Genomic DNA, 27,275 nt, shown 5'->3' with positions numbered 1-27,275 from the left:
ATAGAAGATCTGCTTCTATATCATTTCGAGTTATCTAGGTTTTAATGATTTTAGACGAAATCGACCGATAAATTTAGAAAGCTCGAAATGACATAAAAACAAATTTTATATGCTTGTTTAATTTTCCTGATTATATTCATACCCTTAAACACCATTTTCATATGTTATATTAAGAGCAATAATTGTTTAAACACGAATCAAATTTTTTAATCAATTTGAGACATTATTGTGCTGATATATAATATCTGATTCAATTGTTACACTGTAACAATCGATTTGATAGGCACGAGCGAATGCGGAGGGCCAAAAGCGAATGATTTGAATATTTGGCAACTTTAACTAATTGATTCAGTATATGTTTGTGGTTGAATACATTGCTACTTTTACAAAGATAAGGAATCAATCAATAGAGAATCGGTCACTTTTGTAAATTTTATCAGTGACAACTTAAATTAAATTTGTGCTTAGAGTTGGTAAGTGTTCTCAAGTTCCTCTACCATCTTATGGGATGTACCGTGTTGAAATAGACAGTGATCCAAATTATAGATGCATGATAATGTTGTGTTATGCACACAAAATTGTACTACTTTTCCAGATTCTTTTGCGCACCTTCTATTTGTTTTAGATTCTTTATGTTTTCCTTGTTCAGAAGCGAGAGCCTTTCAAGGGATGATCTCAATTGTAGCAACTGCTGGTCTGACACATTCTTGCGACTCTTTGCCGCTTGCCTCATTGGATTTCCTGCACTAGCAGGAGAAGATTGATAGAATCTCTTTAGCCTCGCACTCAAAGCTTGAATAGCAGAATGTAAGGCATCCAACTCTACCTCCGCGAACCTATCTGTAAAGAAGCAAAGGAAATATGTTACTTGATGGAATGCAAGTCAGCATCTTTACTTGTTGAGTTTCACATACCGAGTTCGGCCTTGAATTCACTTTCTGCCCGTGTCAATGGCTTTTTGTTTGCTCCAGGTAAGCTTCTGAAATTTTGTAAACGCTGATCCAAAAGCTCATAGACTTTGAAAGCGCGAACAATCCTGTTCTTTATATCTGCTTCTGCATTCGCAATAGACTGTTTTGCTTCACTCAAGCGTTTGTGCTGTTCCTTGAGAACTTTATGCAGATAGCCAGAGTGTTCTTTGAGCTCAATATAGACCTGAGCAGACAAAACATGATGGAAAAATCACAGGTTCATATAAACAAAGTCAACAACTTTATGTTTGTAAGAAATTTGAAATGAAATAAGCAACACATACAATAAGCAATCCTTTATGAATCAATACGAAAAAAAGATTCAGCTAACTATTCCATGTGAATTAAATACAAATATATTTATTTAAGATGCCCATCTATTTATAAGTTCAAGTGAGATGATTGAGACAAAAGGCAACCACTGATAAAAAGAGAAGCAAAGACAGCTTACGAGTACAACAAATAACCATTTTCCGTTGTCTGCTCAGATAGAGCAATGAAACAAAATTGAGAAACTTATGCCCAGATAACAGAAAAGTAGATTTATTTTTTTTAATTACGATTGAGTTAAGAAGAAAATTTTATAGGTAAATGATCATTTCTCACCTAAACTGGTTAATGCCAACCTGAATCTGTGTATAGAATTAGAAAGCAGAAAAGCTGAGAAATAATATTTTCTCTAATAATGCTAAGCGTCACAATACCTTATGTCCATATTCTACATAATTCTCACGGAAAAGTTTAATATAATGGTGAAGAGTTGCTCGCCCATCTATTGAATCAGCATTTAATGTTCGGAGACTTGTTGAAGAAGGAACAGGAATGGCCTTTGACCCAGTGAGAACTCGTTTGCTTAAGATATCAAGGATATGACCTTCGGCATTGGCATTTGATTTTCCATCATCATCATAATGAAAGTGCAGAAGTTCATCCCAAGCCTCCATTTCTAGCACAACAAACTCATATGAGGACAGTAAGCTAACAATCTGAGAGTGTCCATACAAATCAGCGATTGGGGCGAAACCAAAAACGGTTGAGCAAGATTTACTGCTACATGTATCTATAATAGGGTACACTGAAGGAGGCTTTCCAATCACATTTGTACCAGGGTCCAGATCAGTGAATGGCAGGAATTGCAGAGCAATCAAATCTATTCCCCCACCATGAAGGCAATAAAATCGATGAGTCAGTAGTGGGTCAGGAAATAAAGACAAAGGAAGACAATGTAACACATTCATTGGCAGTGCTAAGTCAACAATAGCAAGCCGTACTAGATGAGGAGGATGTCCGAGGTTGGTTTTATCTGTAGCAGAGATATTAGACAATGGAAGACAAAGCTTTTCATTGAGAATTTCTCTTGGACTAGGTTCACATATCATAGCAATGCCCTTTATATGACCATTTGAATCAAGATAAATGTGAGGAGAAGCGTCAATATTCCACTGCGGTTGGACTTCATCTGCAAGTGCATCAATCTGCAACTGACCGCTACTCCAAGAAATTATAAGAACAGAATCTTTGCCTACAGATTTGTAAAGGAAGCCAACTACCCTGCCTTCGCCAATTGCACTGTCCACCTCAGAATTGGTATTTCCCTCGCGGAGATAAACTTTAGTAAGAGGTCCCTGGATTATCAAGACTGAATAATGTTATGGTAGTCAAAAGGCATTTTACACAAGAAATCATAATTGGAAGAAAAAAAGTTGAAAACCTTATAGTAATGATATTCAATGTCATGAAGAAGATAGAAGCAAAAGTACTAATATTAAACTTGATGAGCTAATGGTAGTGACAAAGGGGCACAAGTATTATAGTTATCAAGACTAGCATGCGGTTTTGTAGTTTCAAATGTTAATAGGATCAATTCTCAAACAAATATGGAACTTCTAACAGACACTACCTTTAAGCCACATTTCTGAATAAAAAGTGTAGTTGTCATACTTTCATTTGTACTATTCAGTTGACGAACAAGATAAGGACAAGAGTCAAAAGAAAAGAAAATTTTATATAGGGTTCAAATGATATCCTTGGCAACAGTGAGTTCATAAGTAGGCACCAGGGTAGGACAATGAAATTAGCTTCACAACATAATAAACCAGCTATGTTTCTAGTGCTCGCTTGCCATGCCATTATCATTAATTTTGGTTTTGATTCCATTTCGATTTGGAAAATTACAGCTTCAAAGTATCATTTTGGTTTGGATTTCACCTATGATAGTAGGGCTTGGGCATGAGTATCCGATAAAGGGCCAGATCCAAATGTGTGACACAGCTATTTCTAAAAATTTTCTACGTGACCAAAAAACATGTGTAACTATCTACTCGAAGTGTTAGTATCTGAGTGTCATATTTGATATGAATACAAAAGGGGATAAAGACTCCATGTATAAGATGATTTCTCTAGCAAATCAATAAACCACATTCTATCCACTGTTAATTACTAGTTATAATTCATTATGCCATGTTTTACAAAATTATAATGGTTTGAATGTAAAACCTATAAGTAGAGATCTACAAAAACAATACAGACTAGGGAGAGAAACAAATGTGAAACTGATCTTTTACCTGAAAACCTGAAAAGAAATTAGGAAGATAAAAACCGGAGAGATTTTTGGGGAAAAAAATATTAACTAGCATTTGATTGCATGCAAATGACCATACCAAGTACCCATGAGTAATAATTAAATAAAAATGGCATAATGTCATCCGATACCATGATCAACATCTGAATCAACAAAGTCCAATTACAATTATGTTTAACATAATATTTTATGGGTTTTTTATACTATATTTTATATTTTGATATTCGTTGCAAATGTTGAAATAAGGTCATTTAAGGTTGCAATTGTTGGATGGGTTGGTAAAGCTAGAGGGGAGTCTGAAAGATTACTCACTTGAGTCTATAATAAAAGTTAGTTATGTAGGGGATATTTCAAAACACAAATAACAAACTCAAGCAATATCATGGTTTAAAATTTCGACAAGTATCGATGTTTCGGTTTCAGACCGGAACGATTCAGTTTCGGTATCATATCGTACTATGCCAAAATGGTTTCAATATTTTTTAAAATATAAAATATTTTAATTACAAATAAAAATTTTGATTTAAATATTAAAATTTTTTAAAAATATATAAAAAAATGCGAGATCGCAATGCCTCTGCGACCCATCGCAGTGCCTTCGCGACCCATCACGACACCTTGACGACCCCGATGTGGCTTACGGTGCCGATGTTGGGCGGCAAGTGGAATAACAAATTTCATCCATTTCGCCCGGCACGATACGGAATTTTAAACCATGAGCAATATAAACACTCCTCTTATACATGGTTTGAGTCCCTCATATAACCTTCCATACAACAAGAGCAAGAAGAACAATAGTATAAGTGAAACAACAATAAATACACAAAGCAGAGTGTTTCTTAGCACTTCTTTCACTTCATTTTAAACCCGAAACACTCCTCTTTTACATGGTTTGAGTCCCTTCTATCTCTTCTTCTCCTCGTATAACTTTCCTTACAACAACAAGAATAACATAGTATAAGTGAAACAACAACAAATACACAAAGCAGAGCTTTTCTTAGCACTACTTTCACTCCATTTTATTCACTTAAGTTGCAGTTTATTAGCCTTCAAAACCCTTCCAAGCTTCTTCATAGCCTTCATGTTCTGCCAACAGTTTGTTGTTGACTTAAACCAGCCAACTGTTTTCATGACTGCATTAGCCTTCGGTCTACCAATGGATACGTGAGTCAAATGATCTTCTAGCAAATCAACGATCTTCTAGCATTTGTGTTGGATTAGCAGTTGACCCAGTTGACTCGGCAACAAACAAAAACATTTTGTTCGCTAGTAGGAGCCTAGGTCGGCTGCCTAGTGGACTCATTTACAAGTCCACTAAACCAAGCCTTCAGTTGAGTGGATCATCGACTATGACTAACTCTAAGACTGGGTTATTTTCTAAGTCAAGGTTTACCCAAAATCAAAGTCCAAGTCCCTAGTAGATTCTCATCTCACTTAGACTTTCCTTCTAAGAGGTCACACCTCCAAGACTTCCTTGTGTTAGTGCAGTTGACACCAATGATACGAACGACAAATGGACTAAAGTTAGATGTGTTATGATCTAATCTTTCTACTAAGTGTGTAGGACTTGATTGGTCTGACACCAGGCTGAAATCCAACTAAGTCTGGAGGACCTAATAGCTAGTGTAAAAATCCAGATAGGTCAAAGAGTGAACTGATGTCTGACGGAAAGTCCGGCTGGATCCGTGGGACCTGGCAACTGGCTGAAGTCCGGTTGGATCTGCGGACCTAACAATTGGCAGGAAGACCTGATAGACCAAAGTAGAGTTAAGTGATTCTGCATGGTAACTAAGGTAAGTCACTGGAGGAGAGTGTTGTAGTGAGGACAAGTCCCAATTATGAACTTTAGCGCAGGTCCGGTTTAGGTCTATTTTGGATACCTAAACTGAGACCATGACTAGATCCTGGTCTTGACAGATAGGATCTAATTAATAATGCTATGTTATTATCGTGTTAACTTTGTTTTGTAAGTTACACTTTGTTTTTGGACTAATGTGTTTTGCAAAAGCAAAAATGAACAAGAAACTCAGGTGGATAGTGCTCGAGACGCCTCCTGAGCGATTGGAGGCGCCTCGGATGCCTTGATCGAAGACCTGCACGGAAACGAGCGAAGTCACCTTCCATATGGTTGAAGACGCCCTGGAGCTTGGCGCGGAAGCGCCTCGGAGTGCCTGGAAGACGCCCTCAAACGAATAGAGACCGCAGTCTGCGTTGCTTATCATTTCCGAAGATAAAGGGATAAAGGTTGTTGCTGGAGCCGCCTCAGACAAAGATGGAGGCGCCTTCAACAGCCTATATAAGCCCTGTTTGAGCAGCTTCCAGGACACAACTTGCATACGAACTTCAACAACTCTTATGCTCTGTTGTTGCGCTACGACTCCGAGACATCCGACCGCGGCCTGTAGACCGACACAAACACACAAGCCTAGTCAGACTCTACACTCCAAAAGTGTTGGTAACGATTTAATATTACTGTACATTTTTCATACTTGCAAAAGGAAAGTGTAGGCTGTTACACTTTCCTAGTTTTCCGTACTTGTATTTGATTCCCTTTTCTGACGGTTCCGGAAGAGGTTTTTAGTGGATTGCCTGTTGATACGGTCCGAGGGATCGTGGGTCTTGAAGTAGGAGTTGTCGAAGGCTCCGAATCATGTAACTCCTCGTCTATTTGTGTTTTTCAATTTCTGCTTTATTTTATTCCACTGCGTACTCGCGTTAAAAACCAAAAAAATAGATTTTTAAAAACCACGTGATTCACCCCCCCATATGCGTAACGATCCTACACCTTGTCTACTAGATCTTGAACAACCTTAATCAACTAAAAGTTTCACTTGGCAAGAGACCTTACCTCCATGACATTGTTTACTAAGCATCTAGTCAACATTGACTTACCGAGACTTCCACTTACCATGCATTCGGTCAACACGTGACCTGCTAGGACTTCGCCCACTGCCAACACTTGTTGGATTTCTCTAATATCAACACTCGTCGCAATTTCCCAATTTTCAAGTAGTCAACCTAACCTATTTGACACATATTGACTTAAGAATTTAAGGCAAATGTAAACCTTTGCCTACTAATCAAAACATATTGATTGTTCACGAGCAACTTGAAACATGATTGTACCAACAAGTTGCATTTGATTTGGCCACAAATGGATTTTTAATTTGTGAATCATTTGCTAGTAACCAAATACTTGATAATGATTTTTTTTACATGTTGTGTTTGTTATTTTTATTACGCCATGTTTGCCCTCGCTATTTAGGGTCAACTATAAATCTTATCCCTCATTTACTCTATTCAAGGCAATTTCCCTAGTAATATTCAAATCAATTGCATTTTAAATTTCATTCACTAATATTTTTTATCCTTCTACCCCTTGTATCTTGCACTATAATAGAATCAGATCTTTAAACTATAGAATTTATTTTACAAAAAATCTTAGCATGCATTCCTAACCCTACATTAACTTTTTTTATACTTGTTTTCTAACACATCAACACTCTATCCATAGAGTACAATGAGTTATATATTCTTATAAACTTTCCCTTTCAGTCTAACGAAGAAAATATTCCTCACTATTATCTATATATATATATATTAGTTACCATATTTATATATATTAGTTACAATATATGTATATAATAATTACCATATTCTTGGTACAAATTAGTTAATATATATGTATTAATTAGGCTAATTGTAAATCAGCCTAATTATAGTTTCCTAATATGAGTCCTAGTTTGTATATAAATATGTCTACTCTTCAATAAGAAATAGATATTATTTTCATCTCTAATTACATGGTATCAGAACCATAAAAATTAAATTAGGATTCTATCTCCTCTCCCGTCGAAATTAGGTTTCTTTTCTTTTTCTTCTTTCTCCGTCATTTCTCATTTGCAGGTGCTCTGTTCGTCGTGCGACCAATAGGCATCACGACAAACAATCGGCTGCCATCGCTGCTCTGTCGTCCTCATGATCAGCCACCAGCCACCATCTAGCTTTCTCGATCACGCGCCATCACCTCGCACCATCGTCTCGCGCCATCGTGAAGGCTACCAAGGTTGCAGGCCTCCGTCCCCTATGCTACCCCCTCAACACCAAGTCTCCATCTCCGTGTTCGTCACCAACGCCTATCCAGATCCCGTCCTTTGCCTCCTCCCTCCTTGTTGCTGACTTTGCCATATACTTGTGCAGCTAAGCCCTAATCGTCGTTGCTAGGATCAGGGGTTTGAAGCTTGTCGGTACCAACCTCCTAGTTTCTTGATTGTGATCATTTCTTGTCGTGACAGCCACGACACTACTTCTTCTCGTCGTCCAGTACCACTACCGCTGCCGGAAGGATCATCTCTAACCATCTTCATCCGCCAGGTTCAAAGCTAAGGGTCTCTTCTTCTATCTTTGAGTTAGAAGAGAAGTCTCCACATATCGCAGCTCACATCCATCCGACCGATTGACATCTTCTTCGGACTAGAAGGAGAGATCTGACCACCCTTCCTAGCACCCGCAACAATCTTCTCTTCAGTCTTCTTCTTGCCCACGATATTGTAGTTGTGCTCCCTTCTTTTGATGCATCTATCTTTGCTCAAAAAGCTTGGTCCACGATATGGTAAGACGTCTTCATTAGATTGTGAGTCATGTCAGTTTGCAAAGCATCACTGTCTTAGTTCGAGTCCATAAATAAACGTGCTACTGCTCCTTTTGAATTAATTCATTCCGATATTTGGGGTCCTTGTCCTGTCTTATATAATCCTGGTTTTAGATATTTTGTTTATTTTGTTGATGATTACTCTCATGTAACCTGGTTATATTTAATGAAAAATTGTTCTGAGTTATTTTCTCTGTTTTGTGTCTTTTGTGCCAAAACTAAAACTCAGTTTAATTCATCCATCCATACTAAGCGAAGTGATAATGCCAAGGAGTATATGTCTAGTTTATTCCAGTCTTATATGGGTTAGAATGGCATGCTTCTTGAAACATCTTGTGTTGACACCCCATCCCAAAATGGTGTAGTTGAACGAAAAAAACATAGACATCTTCTTGAAACTGCACGGGTCCTTCTATTTCAAATGAATGTTCCCAAATCTTTCTGAGCTGATGCAGTTTTTATAGTATGTTTTCTCATTAACTACATGTCATTCTCTGTTCTTCATGGTGAGCTCCCTTGCAAAATCCTTTTTCCCAATAAGTCGTCGTTTCCTATTAGCCCTAGGATATTTGGTAGCACTTATTTTGTTCAAGATGTTCGTCCACATGTCACTAAATTAGATTTCAAGTCTTTGAAATGTATTTTCCTTGGTTATTCTCGACTTCAAAAATGTTATAGGTGTTATTGTCCCAGTATTAACAAATATCTTACCTCAATTGATGTTACATTCATGGAAGACAAACCTTATTTCTCATCCTCACCTATTCTGACTCATCAAAAGGAGGAGGAGGATTTGTTGATGTATTCTATCACACTCTCCGTACTTGTTCCGAAACCAGCCCTTGTCAAACCTCCTGTTATGCAAACCTACTCCAGGCGTCACCCTTTAGATTCATATCCTGCACCTACTACTTCATCATCAGATCCAGTCCCAAATGACGATCTTCCTATTGTGTTACGCAAAGGTAAACGACACTGTACTTATCCTAATTCTTTTGTTTCTTATAATGGCTTGTCTTCTTCTTATTCTTTTATTGCTTCACTTGATTCTATTTCTATTCCTAAGACTGTGAGTGAGGTCATATCTTATCCTAGTTGGAAAGATACAATGATAGCGGAGATGAATGCTTTAGATGACAATGACACTTGGGACTTAGTTGATCTACCTTCAGGGAAACGGACTATTGGATGCAAATGAGTATTCACAGTTAAAGTCAATCCGAATGGGTCAGTTGCTAGATTAAAAGCTCGTCTTGTTGCTAAAGGCTCAGACCTATGGGTTGGATTATTCTGACACATTTTCTCCTGTTGCAAAACTAATATCTATTCGATTATTTATTTCAATAGCCGCTATCCATCATTGGTCTTTACATCAACTTGATATCAAGAATATTTTTCTTCATGGTGATCTTCAGGAGGAGGTGTATATGGAGCAACCTCCTGATTTTATTACTCAGGGGGAGTCAGGGCAAGTTTGTCGTCTTCGAAAATCTTTGTATGTGTTGAAACAAAGTCCTCGTGCTTGGTTTGGAAAATTTAGTCAGATTGTTCAAAGATTTGGTATGACGAAAAGCAAATCAGATCATTCTGTGTTTGACAAGTAGTCAGGAGCTGGTATCATTCTATTAGTTGTATATGTAGATGATATTGTTATCACTGGAAGTGATGCTACGGGGATCTCATCTCTTAAATCTTTCATTCATACTCAGTTCCATACGAAAGATCTAGGAGTGCTAAAATATTTCTTGGGTGTTGAAATTATGAGGAGTAAAAAAGGTATATTTTTATCTCAGAGGAAATATATCCTTAACTTATTAACTAAGATAGGAAAATTGGGGGCAAAATCTTGTAGTGCTCGCTCTAATGACTCAGAACATGTATCTCATTGGAAATGAGGAACTATTTAAACATCCTGAGAGATATCGAATGTTAGTTGAAAAGTTAAATTACCTTACCGTAACTCGTCCAGATATTGCATATTCGATTAGTGTTGTTTATGTTATCTCCAACCGTTCATCATTGGACAGCGTTAGAACAAATTTTGTGTTCCTTGAAGGGAACACCGGAAGGGGTATCATATATAAAAATCATAGGCACACATATATTGAATGTTTTTCATATACAGATTGGGTAGGTTCTAAAATGGATAAAAGATCCACCTCAGGTTATTGTATTTTTATTGGAGGAAATTTAGTTTCATGGAAATATAGGACTATGGCACAGTTTGTGTGTGAGATAATATGAATATATCAACTCTTGACTGAAGTAGAACTTAAAATTTCAGTACCAGCTAAACTGCGGTATGATAATCAAATTTCTCTTCATATTACATCAAATGTTGTGTTTCATGAGTGAACTAAGCACATTGAAATTGATTGTCATTTTGTTCGTGAGAAAATTCAACAAAACATGATTTCTACCGGATATATGAAGACTGGAGAACAACTCGGGGGTATTTTCACAAAAACTTTAAATGGGGTTTGGGTTGATTATCTTTGTAACAAATTGGGTATGATTAATATCTATACTCCAAGGGGAGTATTATCATATATATTAGTTACCGTATTTGTATATATTAGTTACTATATATGTATATAATAATTACCATATTATTGGTACAAATTAGTTAATATATATGTGTTAATTAGGCTAATTGTAAATTAGCCTAATTAGAGTTTCCTAATATGGGTTCTAGTTTGTATATAAATATGTCTCCTCTTCAATAAGAAATAGACATTCTTTTCATCTCTAATTACACTCACTAACACTGCATTTTGAGGGGTATGGACACTTCTCTAAACATATAAATTATTATTTAATAGGAATTCATAATAAATAGAATAACTATTCTTTTAAACCAAAAGCACTAGAAATGTATGGTTTAGAGAAAAAGGCAACAATAGTAAGCTAAGTCATGATATCCCAAAAGCACAAGAAATTCAAGAGATGAGAAAAAAAAATGTGTCCTAGTTTTGAGCTACAACTATTCAAATTTCAAACATAAACATATAAGTTACCCATCAAATACCTATGTTACTTCTAATTAAATTGCTCAATTAGTAAAAAAAAATTGGTTAGAAGATAGTTGCATTCTAATGCAGTCACACTATACTAGATTCCAGAAGAAATTACTTTACGTGCTCCACATATATTCCAGAATCAAGTTAATTTGTCTATCTTTAAAAAAAAATGTAGCACTGAAGTACAGTACACTCAAAGGTAATCTAAAGCAAGTTCTCGGAACGTGCCTGCAAGGAAAGTGAAGCATCTATTGGAGCATAAGGATGAGCCACCAAGACCAATGTGTTGTCTCCCTCAACTAAATGACCCTTTAGCTCAGGATATGTAGCTTCTAACCAATCAATGGCCAGATGGGCATTGCAAACAGATTCCGAATACGAAGGGTTCAAACCAAACATAGTAATGTCACTCTGAATCTCTTCAATATGTGACCGACGACAGGAACTGCAAAAATCAACATCAAATGCATTTTGAGTCAGCTTTCTCATCAATGTTTCATCACCAATGGATTCACATTTTAATCTTTTGATCCATCAAATTTCTACTTAATGAGCACAGATACTTCTTGTCCCAATTAGATCATCATAGTATGATAAACAAAGAAATTAAAAATAAATAACAACATAAAATGTTCTAAGTTACCTTCCAAAAGGAACGATTGGACAGAGGACAAAAACTGAGCCATCACTAAAAACAAAAAACACCTGCATGAGAATAGTGCTTTTAAGGACACACGGGATAGAAAGTGTAGACAAAAATTGTTACTTCTCAACCCAAAGCAAAAGATAAGTTTAAAGATTTAATAAATGGAAGTAAAAAAGTATATTACATATAGATATAATGGGTAATGTTATCTAATCAGTATATATGTATATATAAATATATAAGCAGACTATTGGAAGTTCTTTTTTATTTTTTGCGACCTCGGCCTTTTGATAATAAATATAAAAATGAATTTTTATATTTATATAATTTTTAAATTTAAACAATGTAGTTAAAATTCTACCCACTTTTAACCAGTTTTCATAATCATAGGGTCATCACTCCCTGACATTGTCCAGATGACCATATCCATATTGTGATGAGTCTCAATCTGACATGAAGAGATCGGTACTCCAAATGATTCCTTTGTATACTTCATTACACTGACAGCAGAAAATATGACTTTGAATTGGTGGTGCAGTTGAAGAGAGGCCTACAAACCCTTTAGTTGGCATCTTAGTTTGAATGTCTTATTAAGAAGATAATTATCAGCACTGCATCACCTTTTTTTCCATACTCATTCTAATTATAAATATTTAGACAAAGTTATCTACTTTACTCATTTTTTACTTATTGAAATGTTTATATTCTATGAACAATATTATGTAATGTCATGCTCCTCTTATAGACTAAGCTCTGCTTCCATCCTCCTTCAGTGCATTTCTTGATCAGTTAATTCACTAATTCCTCAATTGAATCTTCATGTTAATTCCTTTATTGTATCTTTTTAATAATTAATCGCTTATACCTCATGAATTGTTCATGTCATTATCTTTTTTATCTTTTTTTATTTTTTGTAGTATATATTTTAGATACTAATAGTATTTATAAATTAGGACATTATCTTACATATTAATTCTTAAAATGGATTTTGTAATAAGAATGAGCAAAAACCAGGAAAATTACCTATTTAGTAACAATTGAATTATTTCATAAAATATGTAATCTTAGAATAGATTATCAATACCTATTTCATAAGAGATTAATTATCTTATCTATTAGGTTATATATTAAGAAATTATTAGATAGATTAAACTAACAAATTTATTTTCACTATAAAGACCCGTGTCCTAAATTTGGATTCTTTTCTAAGAAGTTCGTTTGTCTTCACTTTGAAAGAAATAATGTCTTGGATCCATATCTGTGTCAAATTATTGTATCCAAATCCAAGTAACATAGACTAGAAGGATGAGGTCGTGTGAAGAGAACCAAATATTGGCTTGCAATATACTAAACTAAGTCATGGAGTCAACTTCAACATAAAAATGGTGAATGGTTAGGCAATGAGACAATGGGCAACACAATGTAATATGAGACTGGAGATTCGAGAGTGACATCAAGGATTTTCTAGGACTTGTGACTCCACAATCTAGCAACAAGACGAATTGTGTCTCTAACTTCATGAGGCCATCAAGATAGAGCTTTTCCATCTAGATTAAATTTCTGATTGTCAAGTCCACTTAGGATGTTTTTTCTCTTGTTTAGGTGTTGATTGAAGCAATAGGGATGATTGTTTAGGATGTTTTATTGCCATTTTCCTTGGGTATAGTGTTGGTCACATAGATCAAGATAAAGTCATTTGCATGTTGTGTGAAATTACATCATTTACATAAGTACAATTGATGGATCATCATCATTATTATTGTTTCTAGGCACGATAGATGAGTTACATAATATTTGTAATGCTATTTGATTTGTCTATACACGTTACTAGTTATATGATCAAATATCATGATCTATTATATTGATAGTGTTGGTTTTGTCATGGGGGGAGTCTCAGAGATGGGCAGCAACGCAACATGATGGTCTTAGGTATGGACTAGAATGAAACTGGACTCTGATACCATGAACTGCGACATGAGATAGATTTGTGAATTTAAGGCGGCTCTCATGGGGTTAAGTGCCTCTATTAGCAATCCAGTGAGATAAGAAGTAATGTCCATCAAAGAAACTGAATTATCGTTTGAATGTAACTGGGATAGGGGTCTCTTTTATATCCTCTACAATAATATAAACTCATAAGACAAGCAAAACAGGGTATGTATTCTACAAAAGATGGAACTTTTTTTTCCCAAAAAAGTATAAATAGAATAAAATATAATTTACGACATGAATAGTTTATTTTATAGGATTAATGTATTTTCTAACATGGTCTGTTTTTATTTAGATCAAATTACTTTGTAATAAAGTAAGTCATATTTAAGGGTACACAAGGCTACCTAGATGAGTTGTTTGTTTGATGTTCACCTTGTTGAGGGAAAGCATCTAGTTTCATTCTAGGGGCTAAGGCTTTCCACACTAGGCATGGGCATGTGATGACAATGATGATATAATTCAGACAACAAATTGCATCCATAATAGATGTAAATCTACCAAAAGAAAAGAAATATATCACAGTTTCTGGAATCAAGTTCATGATAATACTCACAGAAAATCTATCCCACAAATGTTCACCTCCGAATGAGAATGCCATAGGGCAGAATGATGCAGCACTTTGGCATCTTCCAGGTTCAGTAGGTTGAAGATAATATTCTTGCTCTGGATGTTCCACGTCACATGACAAATTGAAAAGCCTGGGCATAAAAATTTAACATTTCTGATAGCAGCAATATGACCATATAGCATCAGAATTTCAAATAAAAGAAGCATCTGCAGCATAGAATAGAAATGACTTCTATTGTACACTCACAAGCTCATTGTAATTTAAGGAACTTTGAAGAAGGACATCTCTACCGACCAAGTTTATCGAAATAGAGCAAAGTGAGTTCATAGAATTGAAATGGCAAGTTAAAAAAGAAACAGTTCTACGATTAACACAACACTGGCTATAGAAAATAACCAAGAGGAAAAAAACCCAACCGTCTTAACATCGCCCAATCTAATTCAATGATCTAAATCTTGCATGCCTAGCTTATGTCACATTGTTGGTTGACAGCAACATGGTGTGTGAAGGCAACAGGCAAACATCACGCCAGCAAGGGCACAATTGTGAGAACCGGCTACACAATGAGACTTCTTTGAGGTTTGCCATTTACCTCTTACTACTGTTCCTCCACCTTTATTCGCATGTTCCTTTGCCTTGTCCACCTTGTCCTTAACCTCATACTCCTCCTCCTCCTATGACACAACGGAGATGAAAGGAATGGAGCACCACGATTGAAAGGGAGAAAGATGGTTCTCTTTTGAGGAACTTAAAAGATGCATTAATAACTTTTTGGTGTCCAATGACATTGGTTCTAGAGGTTACGGAATGGTAATTGTTGAGTATCATATGCCAAACATCTATAAAGAAAACACTCTAAAAATGAAATTCTTTTACCCAACTCCCTTGTCTAAGAGGAATGCTTCCACGTAGATAAACAGTTGCAATCAGGAGGGCATATCAAGGATCAACACAAGGTGCACTTGAATTCAAGCGTGATATTGAGTTGTTGCCAAGAATTCATCACAAAAACCTAGAATCACTAGTGGGTTTCTGCTTTAATCAAGAGTAGATGTTAGTATATGAATTTATTCTAAATGAAAGGCTAAGAGAGCCTCTCTTGTATGTTCAATATCACCCCTTAAAATTCGTCCTATTCATTATGTAGTATATAAGCCTTTTTCAAACTTCCAAATCACGACTTTAAGTTTCGGTGTTGTATCTCCCAGTGCCAAGATTGTACACATTTATTTGTTATATAATTTGTTATATGATTTACAACTTAGCTTATATAATTTATGATAAATAAATTAGGATTAGGTAAATTTATTTGATATAAATGATAGAATAAATTTATTATTATTATCAAAATCATACTAGGGTGTGAACATATGGTACCCAAATCATATAGTTCACCAATATGGTTTGAGATTTTAAACGTTCTAGTATGCTCCTTTTCTTTTAAACCATGCAGTAAAATCCAACATGCCTAGTTATAGACATCAAACAAACTTGAACAATTACATGAATAATTGGGCACAAGCTATTTAGAAGCTTGGTTTATGTGCTGGAGATGCAATATTAAAAGACAATAAAAGAAGCAGAAAGTTTCTTGATTATGAATTGCTAGATGCCTAGATCCATCAAGATTAATTTTGATATCACGATAAATAACTAAGACGGTAATACAGAATTAGTGAATAACAGTGCAGTTTAACTACCACAACATGACAATAACAGCACCTAGATTATGCAGCAGTTAGATTGTATAGCTGTTAGATTCATCACACAAGAAACTAACTTTGGATATTTATGAAGTTTATACTTACCTGAAGATAGAATCTGATGATAAAATGCCTATGTGACAACTGCTGTATGGATGCCAGGATACTTGTAAAATTTGTAGGCCATTGTTTAGGCCACAAAATAGTTGAGCAGCAACAGAGTCTGTCCTGTTTGAAACATTAACAAACACCAACATTAACAAACACCAACATTAACAAACACCATTAATTTGGGTAGTTCAGAGTTTAGATTGTAATAACTAACATGACCCAATGCAAAACTCATTTATAAGTTTCAAGAACAAAAATATATTAAAAATGGGAATGAGGAGAATAGCCAATGTGCATGTTTATTGATCGTAGGAGACTTTCCTAGTTTAACCACCATATCATTGTGTACACCAAATTAATCCAAAAGGTCAAAATTTTAACCAAGGGAAAATATGTTCATCACAGACTTATAAGTGAGATGTCAAAACAAACTACTACAAACAATCCAATAAGTTAAAGATAACTACAATGATTTGATTTTCAGATTGCATCTTTCTCTTTCATTTAGATATTCTATCCTGTCATTAATGGCACCAGGCACATACCTAGGTGTCCAGGACAGTATAGGTAATACAATGGTGCTTCAATCCAACTTTAGGAGAGCATTTGTCTAGGAACTTGGCACTCACGTAAGGTATCGCAGTAGGCATGGCAAGCATGATAGCTTTCCTATCTAATAGAAAGACTTTGCAACATATTGTGCAATAATAAAAGAAACCATAACCTTATGTTTTGAGGTTATGGTTTCTTTTATTTTATTTTATTTTATTTTATTTTATTTTATTTTTATTTTTATTTTTTTTCCCCAAAAAAAATAAAAGAAACTATAACCTCAAAACATAAGGTGACTTGATTTCAGAAAAGGAGCACAGACTTTCCCAACATTGGAGACCAACTTTTGGCATAGAATTATCTGATGGCAATCATGAACTTTGTTTGTCACCAACAATGAAATGAAGCACATTTCTAGTATAGACCAGAAGCAATTTGATATCACTATCCCTCAACTCAGAATTATATCTCCACTGTTCTAATTGAGCAATCACTCTATGCTATCGACTATCAAGAATAACAATAACAACTCCATAGATATTCAGTCAAATACTCTAAGTATATTTCTGCATTTTCAAAATTAAGGAAAAAGCATCAGTCATGCAAGTCTCTAATGTTGGAACGGCTATGAATCATAGCTGCTACAACATAGACACTTTATCTTTGGTCAACACTAGTCAACATTATATTGCAGCAGTTATGGGATCATTGTTGCTACATAGTTGTAGTAGCTGCGAGATCGCAGTTGCTACAACTATGTAATTGTAGCAGCTATGGGATCGTAGCTGCTACAATTGTGTAGTTGTAGTCAAGGTTTAAAATTTTAATCCGTTCCTAGTTTTCGGTCTCAGACCGAAACGATACGATTTAGGTATCGTATCGTGTTGTGTCGATACGGTTTCGATATTTTTTTATTTATATATCATAATTATAATTATAAGATAAATATGTTTATGGTATATATAAAAATAAGTTGTATATTGATTTTATATAAGTTCTCAATTATTGAGCAACTTAATATTAATAGAAAAAATAATTAAAAATAGTTTTATTTAAATAAAATTGAGATATCAATAACTTGAATTAAAATGGATCTATCTATAATAATAAGTATATAAATTAATACAAGATATTACTTTATATATAATAATTATATAAATTAACTATTTATTTATTTAATTAATTATTAATTAAATAATATATATTTGAAATAGTAAAAAAATATCAAGGAAAAAAATTATAAAATAATAAACATTATCAGAATATAAATCTAATTTATTAGAATTTTTTAAAAAAATCTAGATTTAAAAAAAAAATAAATGAAATTTAAAATAATAAAAAATATATTAGAATATAAATAAGAATTATTATATTTTTTAAAAAAATTTAAATGAAATTTAAAAACATTAAAATTAAATTTTCAGAATATAATTAATAAAATTTATTTTAATTTTAAATATATATTTTATATATATTTTATTAGGATAATTTAATTAGGGTTTATAAAAGTTCTTTCAAAATATCACACATCCTTAGAAATTATTTAAATTAATTAAATAAGGGTGTCCGACAACGCCAGAAGGGTCACCAGACACGTCCGAGGTCACCGAACACGTCCGACAGTGCCGGAAGGGTCGTCGTACGCGTCTAGAGGCGTCGAAAGGGTCGTCGGACTCTTCCAGCAACACCTTCGGCGCCACAGGAGGAGTCCCGCGACGCCGAAGGCATTGCGGGACGCCTACAGAAGCGTCTTGATGATTCCGGCGCTGCTGGATGCATCCTCTACTCCTCCTGTGGTACTGAGACGGAGACGCCTCCCGTGCCGATTTCACCCGCCCGACGAAAAGGTAAAAATCGTCTGTGCCGAGCGGCAAGGAACGACATTCTATACCTTGATTGTAGTAGTTATGTTCCGTAGCTACTATCTCATAGCTACTACAACTATTGATTAGTTATGATCCTATAGCTGCTACAATAGTGCCAAAAACAAGGGTATTTTCATAAATAAATATGAGCTAAAAAGGGATGGGGCGTTGTTTTGATGATAAATGAAAAAGAGGTGTCGTTTTGACGATTCCAATAAAAGAGAGGTCTCTTTTGATTTTTACCCAAGTATATTTCATAAATTTGTTGATTGTCATTGCAAAATATAGTGATACATCTTATATATACCACTTAATGATAATATTATTTGAGAGATAAGAGTAGAACATATAATGTCAGTGGTCACTAACAATGGTGTCAACCTTGAGAGAGTTGTTAAAGCAAGATCGTCTAACATTGTTCTGGTCATCGTCCACAACACACTACATTGATTTGATGATGATGGGCATGACAATCTCGATGGTAAAGGTAATAAAAAAAGGACAATCATTAATAAAATTCCTTTATACTTGTCATCAGGTTCAAAATTAATGAGTAAACTTATTGAAAAGAAGATTTTATGACCCAAAAGTAACTCAATTTGCAACTTTCTCATTTTAAGTCATCCCCGGAGAAAGTCAAATTGAAGGGCATATTCACTTCCAAAATTGAGAAACTTCTTGATACTGCACTGAGGGTGGTGTGGCACAACCAATTATTAGATCTACTAGATTCTAGGACTATATTGCATAGATTTTTGTGACAATAAAGCTTTGTACATTGTTCTCCGCAAGATCCGCATGGACAAGAAATGACAAATGGGCAACATTCAACCAATTGATTCATGAGAAGCACATACAGTCGTCAACCACGTATTAAAATTATGTTGATATAATCATATTGATGAGACAACTAAATGACAAAAATTATTCATTTAGTATCACATAATTCTTTTAATAAATTTTTAATATTGATAACAATGTATGTTTGTTTATTTTAGGTTATTATCTTAATTCGGCATATTAATATTGACATACCTAGCCACAAATGATTATCTTCTAGTGTCCCTCAAAGTTAATATCAAGACTACAATCAAATAGATAATTAGTTGTTTAAACTATCAATGAGAGTTAATTACTTCAAGGAGTATAGCTTTTTTATGATGTTTTTGTAGTCACATACCGATATAAATTAGATATTGATAAATATAAAATGATTTATAAATAGGCATCATCTACTCATATAGAAGACCATTTTAATTTTGTTCATTTATTTATCTTACAGCTAAGTAATAGTTACAACATAAAGGATCAACCCTCAAAATTGAGTATAAGTTCTTGGCAAATATAATTATTATGCGGCTGTGAAAGACATTTTGATAACTTCCTCACTTATTCACATGAAATTATGCAATTGCCTCTCTTATCATCACTTAAAGAAAATAGTCTATGTTCATTATATTCAGTGCTAAAATTAAGTCATAATAGAAAGAAATAGAATAAGAGTCTAGTGGTGTAGACACATTTAATATAAGGTTTGTCCAGAATGATAATAATTCAATAATGGATTAATGAAGAGTTGTTGAAGCCAAAAATTCATTACTTGATGAACCAAGATATCCATCATGACGAACTCAATTCCTTGCCTAACAAATTGAAGTAGAGCAAGCTAAGACATTGGTAAGGAAGATGATGATGTTAAGTCTTTTGACCTGAATTTCTATTGTTTGCATCTCAATCGAAACATTCTCAAATGTCTTGACCCCAACTACAACCAAAACAACCGTCTTAACCCCAAATACAACCAAAGGTCACAGCTAAAGGGAAAAGTCAAAGCCCTCGTAATCTCTAGTAAAGAGAGAAAAATCCCTAATCTGGTTTATAGGAAGTAGTTGACAAGAGAAAAGCAAACTGATAACCAATCATAATCTGCTCAAAGTAATTAAGAAGCAAGAACTTGATGTGAGTGACTAAAGATCATTCTGTAATTTAACGAGAAGTTTGAAATGATGATAGAGATGTCAACAACATGACAACTATTAATGAAGGCATTATCCATAGAGATGCACTAGGTGTGGTAAACTTATGTTCCCTTGACTTCAACACTTGAACAGTGGACAGATAAGGTTATACACATGCAATGCAAGGTGATGGTCATGGCACTCCTATTAAGTGTTAGTTTCAAGAAACTCGCCAAACCAAATGAAGCTTGTGACCAAGATATACAAGGAAATTTAACTAGATTGATTATGATCGAGTCCATCATAATGAAAACTTTTTTATTATAGTTCTGATGCATCATATAGTGATCCATTATATCATAACTCAGGACCATATATGTATCCTTATCTTATAAGATAATTATATTAATTTTATTCCCAATGGTGAATTGAGATATATTGATAAACATCTATATAAATTAATGTAAATATCACATATCTTAGAATAATTATTTAATTTAAATCTTTAAAAAATTATAGTGTTGATCTTCCAAGGATGTGGTAAGAACTAATGCTCGAATCTAATACGCAATGCTCCTTTTCTATTAACAAGCTAGTTGAGATTGTTATAATAATGTATAATCTATTGCTCTCAAATATTTACAAAAAAAAAATATTATATTTAAAAGTAAATAAATACCAAAATCGTATTAACCCGATAAGACATAAGAATCGTATAATTTCAGTCATAGACCAAAATTCCCACATAACATTTTAATTTTGCATAACCCTAAATCTAAAATACTAACGTTTGACTAAATTGACAACACCAATAACTCAATTGATACTAAAACCTCTAACAAGGAAATATATATTTTTTTGTGTGGTGATAAGATATCCTATAGCATGTCGTTGTATAAGCATATGCAGCAGCATAAGCTGCGTAGGTAGAGGATTATGTGAAACAACGTACAATGATATGCACAACAAAAGATTAAAAGTAAACAAGATCATAATAATTCAGCTAGAATTAAAAAAACAAATACAATTATAAAATATTAAATATAAAGAATATGACATTATTAAATTGTTAGGTACACAACCCTAACAAAAATTTACATGTGATAGAATTATCAAAATAAAAGGACAAATTTGTCAATCTATTACTTTCATTGAAAGGAAATTTGAGAGTTTTGGTTAGTGTTTGATAGGCTAAGTCAACCAATCCAACTTGATCTTTTGCGTTCTTTATATATGAGTAGACTCAAATTCCTGAATGTTCTTATTTGGATTTTTCCAATCTGACCAGACAGTTCTATTCAAATTTTATAACTATATATTGAATAATAACTTTACACTTAAAATAAATCCAATATGAAGAAAGCCCGATGCATGAAGTTCCCACTAATATGGGATCCCGAGGAGGATCTATTGTACGTAGTCTTACGCATTACAAGAGATTGTTTCTGCAACTAGAACCGCCAATTGAGGTCTCAGGGAAGAGTCTATTGTACGCAGTCTTACCAGCATTACAAACGTCTGTTTCAACGACTCGAACCCGTAACCACTAAGTTGCACAACAATAACTTTACTATTATGCCAAGACTCCCCTTTAAATCTAGTCTACAACACCAACAACAACCAAACTTTATCCCACTAGGGTTGGCTATATAGATCATTTTATATCATTGGCCTTTATCTCCTATTATATCATTATCTATGCTTAAATAAATTTATCTTGTTTTATTATTACTAACCAAGTTTTTTTTATCTTCCTCGTTTAATGTATGTATTTGTCATAGTTTCAAATCGCCTAACTAAAGCATTATTGGTCGTCTAAGTACATGTCTATACTGTCTTAAATAGATGCAACTCTGGCTTTCTTTAATGTTCTTATTTCTTATTTTGTCCATCCTCGTATGTTCACACATCTACCTTAACATCCTCATCTCTGCAACTCTTATCGTTTGCTCATATGCTCAAATCATAGTTCAACATTCAACGTCATATAACATAGCAGGTCTAACCAGGGTTTGAAGTGTCGTGCAGTGCCGTCCGAAACCATCGGAATTTACCGTTCCGGTGAGGAAGCGAAACCGGCACAACAGGCAAACAAATTTCGCCTTCGTCATCTACTAGTGATCGACGCCTCTATGTCGCCGGAAGCGCGTCATGCGACGCTTCCGGTGGAGGCATCACACGACACTTCCGGTGCCGCCAGAAGCATCCCGCGACGCTTCCGGCACCGCCAAAAGCATCACACGACTCTTTCGCTAGCAATGCAAGCGTCACTCAACGCCTCCTCCGCCGGCGGAAGTGTCGCGTGAGCACTGCTCCCAGGACTCGCTCGACGGGATCGGGACCACTATTGCACAAAAGAAAAGATTTAATTAATTAAATAATTTCCAACTAGACTATGATATTTTGAATAGACTTTTATAAACACTAATTAAATTATCCCTATAAAATATATAAAAATATATTTAAAATTTTTAAAAATATTAATTGATATTATAAAAAATTCTTTTTTATTATTTTAAATTTATTTAAAAATTTAAAAAAAATAAAAAATTCAAATAAATCATATTTATATTCTGATACTCTATTATTATTATTATTATTTTAATTTGTTTACTGTTTAATTGATATTTTAAATTTTTATACTATTTAAAATATATAAGATTTAAACTAATAATTAATTAAATGAATAAACAATTCATTTATATAATTATAATGTATCAATTTTAATTCGAGTAATTAATACATTTTTAAAGAAAACTATATTTAATTATTTTTTCTAACCATGTTTAAACAACTTATCTAAATCAATATACAACTTATTTAAAAATTATACACAATAAACATATTTATCTAATAATTACTATATATAAATAAAAAAATACCAAAACTATATTGTCACGGCACGATACGATACCAAAACCGTATCGTTCCGGTCTAGGACCGAAACCTCGGCACGGGTCGAAATTTTAAACCTTGGGTCTAACCGTCATTTTGTAGATTTTCCCTTTAAGTTTTAGAGATACTTTACGATCACATAAAACATCCAACGCTCTCCTCCAATTCAACCATGCTTGTATTTTATGTAAGACATTTCTCTCAATCCTTTCATCATAAATACTTAACGATCTCAATTTCAAACAACTCGTCATTTCCTATCTTCACAATTGTCTCATTACATTTAATATTGCTAAACTTAAATTCATATATTCTTTCTTTATTCTACTAAGCCTAAAACCTTTCACTTCTAGTGTTTCCCACCAAAATTCTAGTTTAGTATTTACTTCTTCACGTGTCACATCTAACAAAACAATATCATCTGCAAACAACATACATCACGGTATTATATTTTGAATATATCTAGTGAGTTCGTTCATAATTAGTGTAAAAAGATAGAGACTCAGAGTTGATCTTTAATGTAATCCTATCATTATTGAAAATGCTTCAGTTAATTCGCCTCTGATCGTTACAACCTCATACATATCCGTAATTAGTTTAATATATGTTATGCTAACACCTCTTTTCTAGAATTCTCCATATAATTTCTCTTGGACTCTATCATAAGCTTTTTCTAAGTTAATGAATATCATATGTAGATCTTATTTTTGCTCCTAATACTTTTCAATTTGTTGTAGAAGATGTATAGCTTCTGTTGTTGTCAGGCATGAACCCAAATTGATTTTCGATCACTGTGATCTCCTTCCTTAATCTTTTTTCTATATTCTTTCCCAAAAAATAGTCTCTTAACCAATAAATAAATCCAGAGCATATCACAGCTTGAGAGACTTTAACAATTGTTCATATGAAAACTCAATAGTTGCATATCCCAGTCATTCACATAATTTAAGTATAATTTTTCTTTTGAAATTAAAAATTCATGCCTCACTCGAGCAATTGTTTAGTCCCATAGAAGGAATTTCCACACCTTAAAGCACCTAAGTCTCTTAATACAAATATGTAAATGATGTCATCTAGCACATTGAATAAGAGTCTACTCATGCAGCTTTTATTACTAGCAATCTGATGAATGTTGCAGACAACAGAATTCGCGATACCACTACCAATGGAAACAAGAGAATAGAAATTCAAAGTAAACTACTATTTCACCCTTCCTAACTTCTCTTCCTTCTTCCCCACCTTCTTCCTTCTTGCCTCTCAACCCTTCCTCTTCACCATAATCTTTGTGCACTAAAACAAACTCCATCGCCGGCTGATAACACAAACCAATGTGATATTGAACAAAATGTGGTCCTTAGACATTCAATTGTGCAAGAAAAATTAGTAAAATGATTTCTTTTAATTAACAATTTCCCAAGCTAAAACATTTGGCAAGAGATAAACCATTAAGGAAACTTGGTAGAAGAAAAAATTAAGATCACTTCGTGGCATCTCATGCTTCCACAAAAATATTATATATATATAAAAGAGTTCATTGAGTTTCGCAAAAAAGGCATATTGTCAAGGCAAACTTCATGTTCCACCATTAAGAAGCTAATTAAGTAAAAGAGAGAATACAAAATAGTAAAAGGGAAGCATAGTGTTCTCTTAACCAACCTGCATGTCAGTTGTTCTATTGCAGGTGTCTTGTCATTTATATGCATGATCCTTACGTTGTTGGATCCTGAAAGAAGTAATAATGATCCATCTATGTTGAGAGAGATATGATCAACCTTATCCTCAATCTGAATATCTGAAGCCAATACCTGTGCAAGGAGAATAAAAGTAGTAGATTTTATCAATTGTAATTATATAATATGTCATGCAGATGAAAAATGTTTTGAACATAAAACTTGTAGAAGTTCACAAAGTAAGAGATATCCTTCAAGAAATAGATCAACTGCAGACAAAATTTAACAATATCAAATCAAATGAACCATGATAGTATTACTTAGATAAGAGCCTGTGGTTTACTTCTAAAAATATGTCATAATGTTGTCCGCATAGATCATGATTGTTTAAAAATCCACCAACTTGGAACACATATAATCAACAAGGTATAGTGAATTTTCACGCTAATATAGAACAACTAAGTAAGAATCTCTAATCTTCTTGATTTTAGCTATTTCTTCTATGCTATTGATAAGCATGCTAAATGCTCCATTACTTTAAGGCAGCTTTCAGTACTTGTATAATAACCAGCCTTTGTAATTAGAAACATCTGCCAGCAACATTTTAGACTGCATCCTGCTAGAAGGAATAATAGCAGCCGCACCCCTTAAGCTGACTCTATTTCCTTATCAATGACACTTTTTTCTGGCAATACGAATGGCTGCACTTAACTTCTTTCTATAGCATAAGATGCACTGTTGATTGCTATGCTATTATTCTATTTTGTATTCCCAGATAAAAAGGAGAGGAATGAATTTCTTTTGGATGGAGTAAGGAGAGAAATAAGAAAAAAGAAGAGGAAAAGAAAAGCGTAAGTGCATAAGCAAAATCAAAGAATGGTGATCGGGAATACAAAAGCAAACGACGAACTTGAAGCAACAGGTGGCAACTTTGTGGAGACATAATTACAGAACCCAATCAAATAATGGCATTCAAATTGTTCGACAAAAATATAAAGAGCAGGGAAGGTAAAACTACGATCTTCAACAACTGCTGAGTTTACATCATACAAAATATTTTTTTTAAAGAAGATCACAAAATTAGTAAGACGATAACAGAAAGTAGTGACCTCAAAGGGGATGGCAGCCTCCAAGACGGCAGATAACGAGGAAGGGGGTTCAGGGTCGCGGAAGCGCAAGGAGAGGCGAAGTACGCTTTGGGATAGGGGATCCCACACGTAGAGGCGTGAGGAATCGGCATCCCAGCTCAAGAGATTACTGCTTCTGGGGTAATGATTCAGTGATTCCCCGGTGCTGCTGCCGCCGCCATCGACAGAGGAGAAGAAACGGTGCTTGCCGAGAGGAACCCACTGAGGTGGCGGTCTGGTGGAAGTGAACGACGGAAGAGTAGGAGAGCTGCTGTGGAAGTCCGGAGGCGCTCGCTGTGAGGGAGTTCTACTGGAGGCAGACGCTGATGGACTGGGACGAAAAGGAGGAGGAGGAGTAGGAAGAGGAGGGGAGTCGCCGTCTCCGTCTTCGTCATCCGGCGCTGTTATCCTCGTCATTTTCGTGCGCTATGACGCTGCAGGCGCAGGCGCAGGCGCAGTCGAGGAGGGCTCGTCGAAGTGGACGAGGCTTCGTTTTGACGCTGAAACGCCCGTTTACTTGCGCTGAAAATTGGGCAGATGGATAACAAGAATATGAATTCAGAAAACGCCCGTTTACTTGCGCTGAAAATTGGGCAGATGGATAACGAGAAGGACGGCACGGGAGAGAGTCGACGGGCTCGGTGCGTCCGAGGGACAAGGTGCTGCGTCCGAGGGACAAGGTACTACGAAATAGAACATTGGCAGACGAAAAGGAAGCGCATGAAGTTTCCCAAGGATGAGAAGTCGGAGTGAAAGACTGCTCGAAAAAGTCGAAAAATGGGTTCGGGTGAGCCCTAGTCCGGATGGCCAAGATCACCCAAACGAATTGAGTCATATCAGAGCAAAACCAGGCAGTTAATAAGATGTTGACTGTCTGGGCACCTGGACAAAGTCCGAGTGCCCGGAGCAGTCCAAGCGCCCGGGTTGGGTCTCAGCGCCTGGACCCTCTAGGACTTCCCAGGGGC

The 27,275-nt window shown here is 34.8% G+C and overlaps 1 protein-coding gene across 1 annotated transcript; it reads right to left on the bottom strand.

The window, feature by feature from the left end:
* Window positions 1-390: 390 nt before the first annotated feature.
* LOC122040914 (nuclear pore complex protein NUP88-like) lies at window positions 391-26,802 on the bottom strand. The gene is made up of 9 exons (XM_042600405.1): window positions 26,293-26,802; window positions 25,170-25,318; window positions 16,238-16,360; window positions 14,415-14,559; window positions 11,867-11,928; window positions 11,452-11,668; window positions 1,676-2,596; window positions 915-1,155; window positions 391-840 (listed from the first exon to the last, which is right to left on the bottom strand). The coding sequence occupies exons 1-9, from the start codon at window positions 26,725-26,727 to the stop codon at window positions 584-586; spliced, it is 2,550 nt and encodes an 849-aa protein (XP_042456339.1). The 5' UTR covers window positions 26,728-26,802; the 3' UTR covers window positions 391-583.
* Window positions 26,803-27,275: the final 473 nt, after the last annotated feature.

Source organism: Zingiber officinale, chromosome 2A (assembly GCF_018446385.1).
Source record: "Zingiber officinale cultivar Zhangliang chromosome 2A, Zo_v1.1, whole genome shotgun sequence".
NCBI classification, from domain to species: Eukaryota; Viridiplantae; Streptophyta; class Magnoliopsida; order Zingiberales; family Zingiberaceae; genus Zingiber; species Zingiber officinale.
This window is presented reverse-complemented; position numbering and strand designations above follow the sequence as displayed.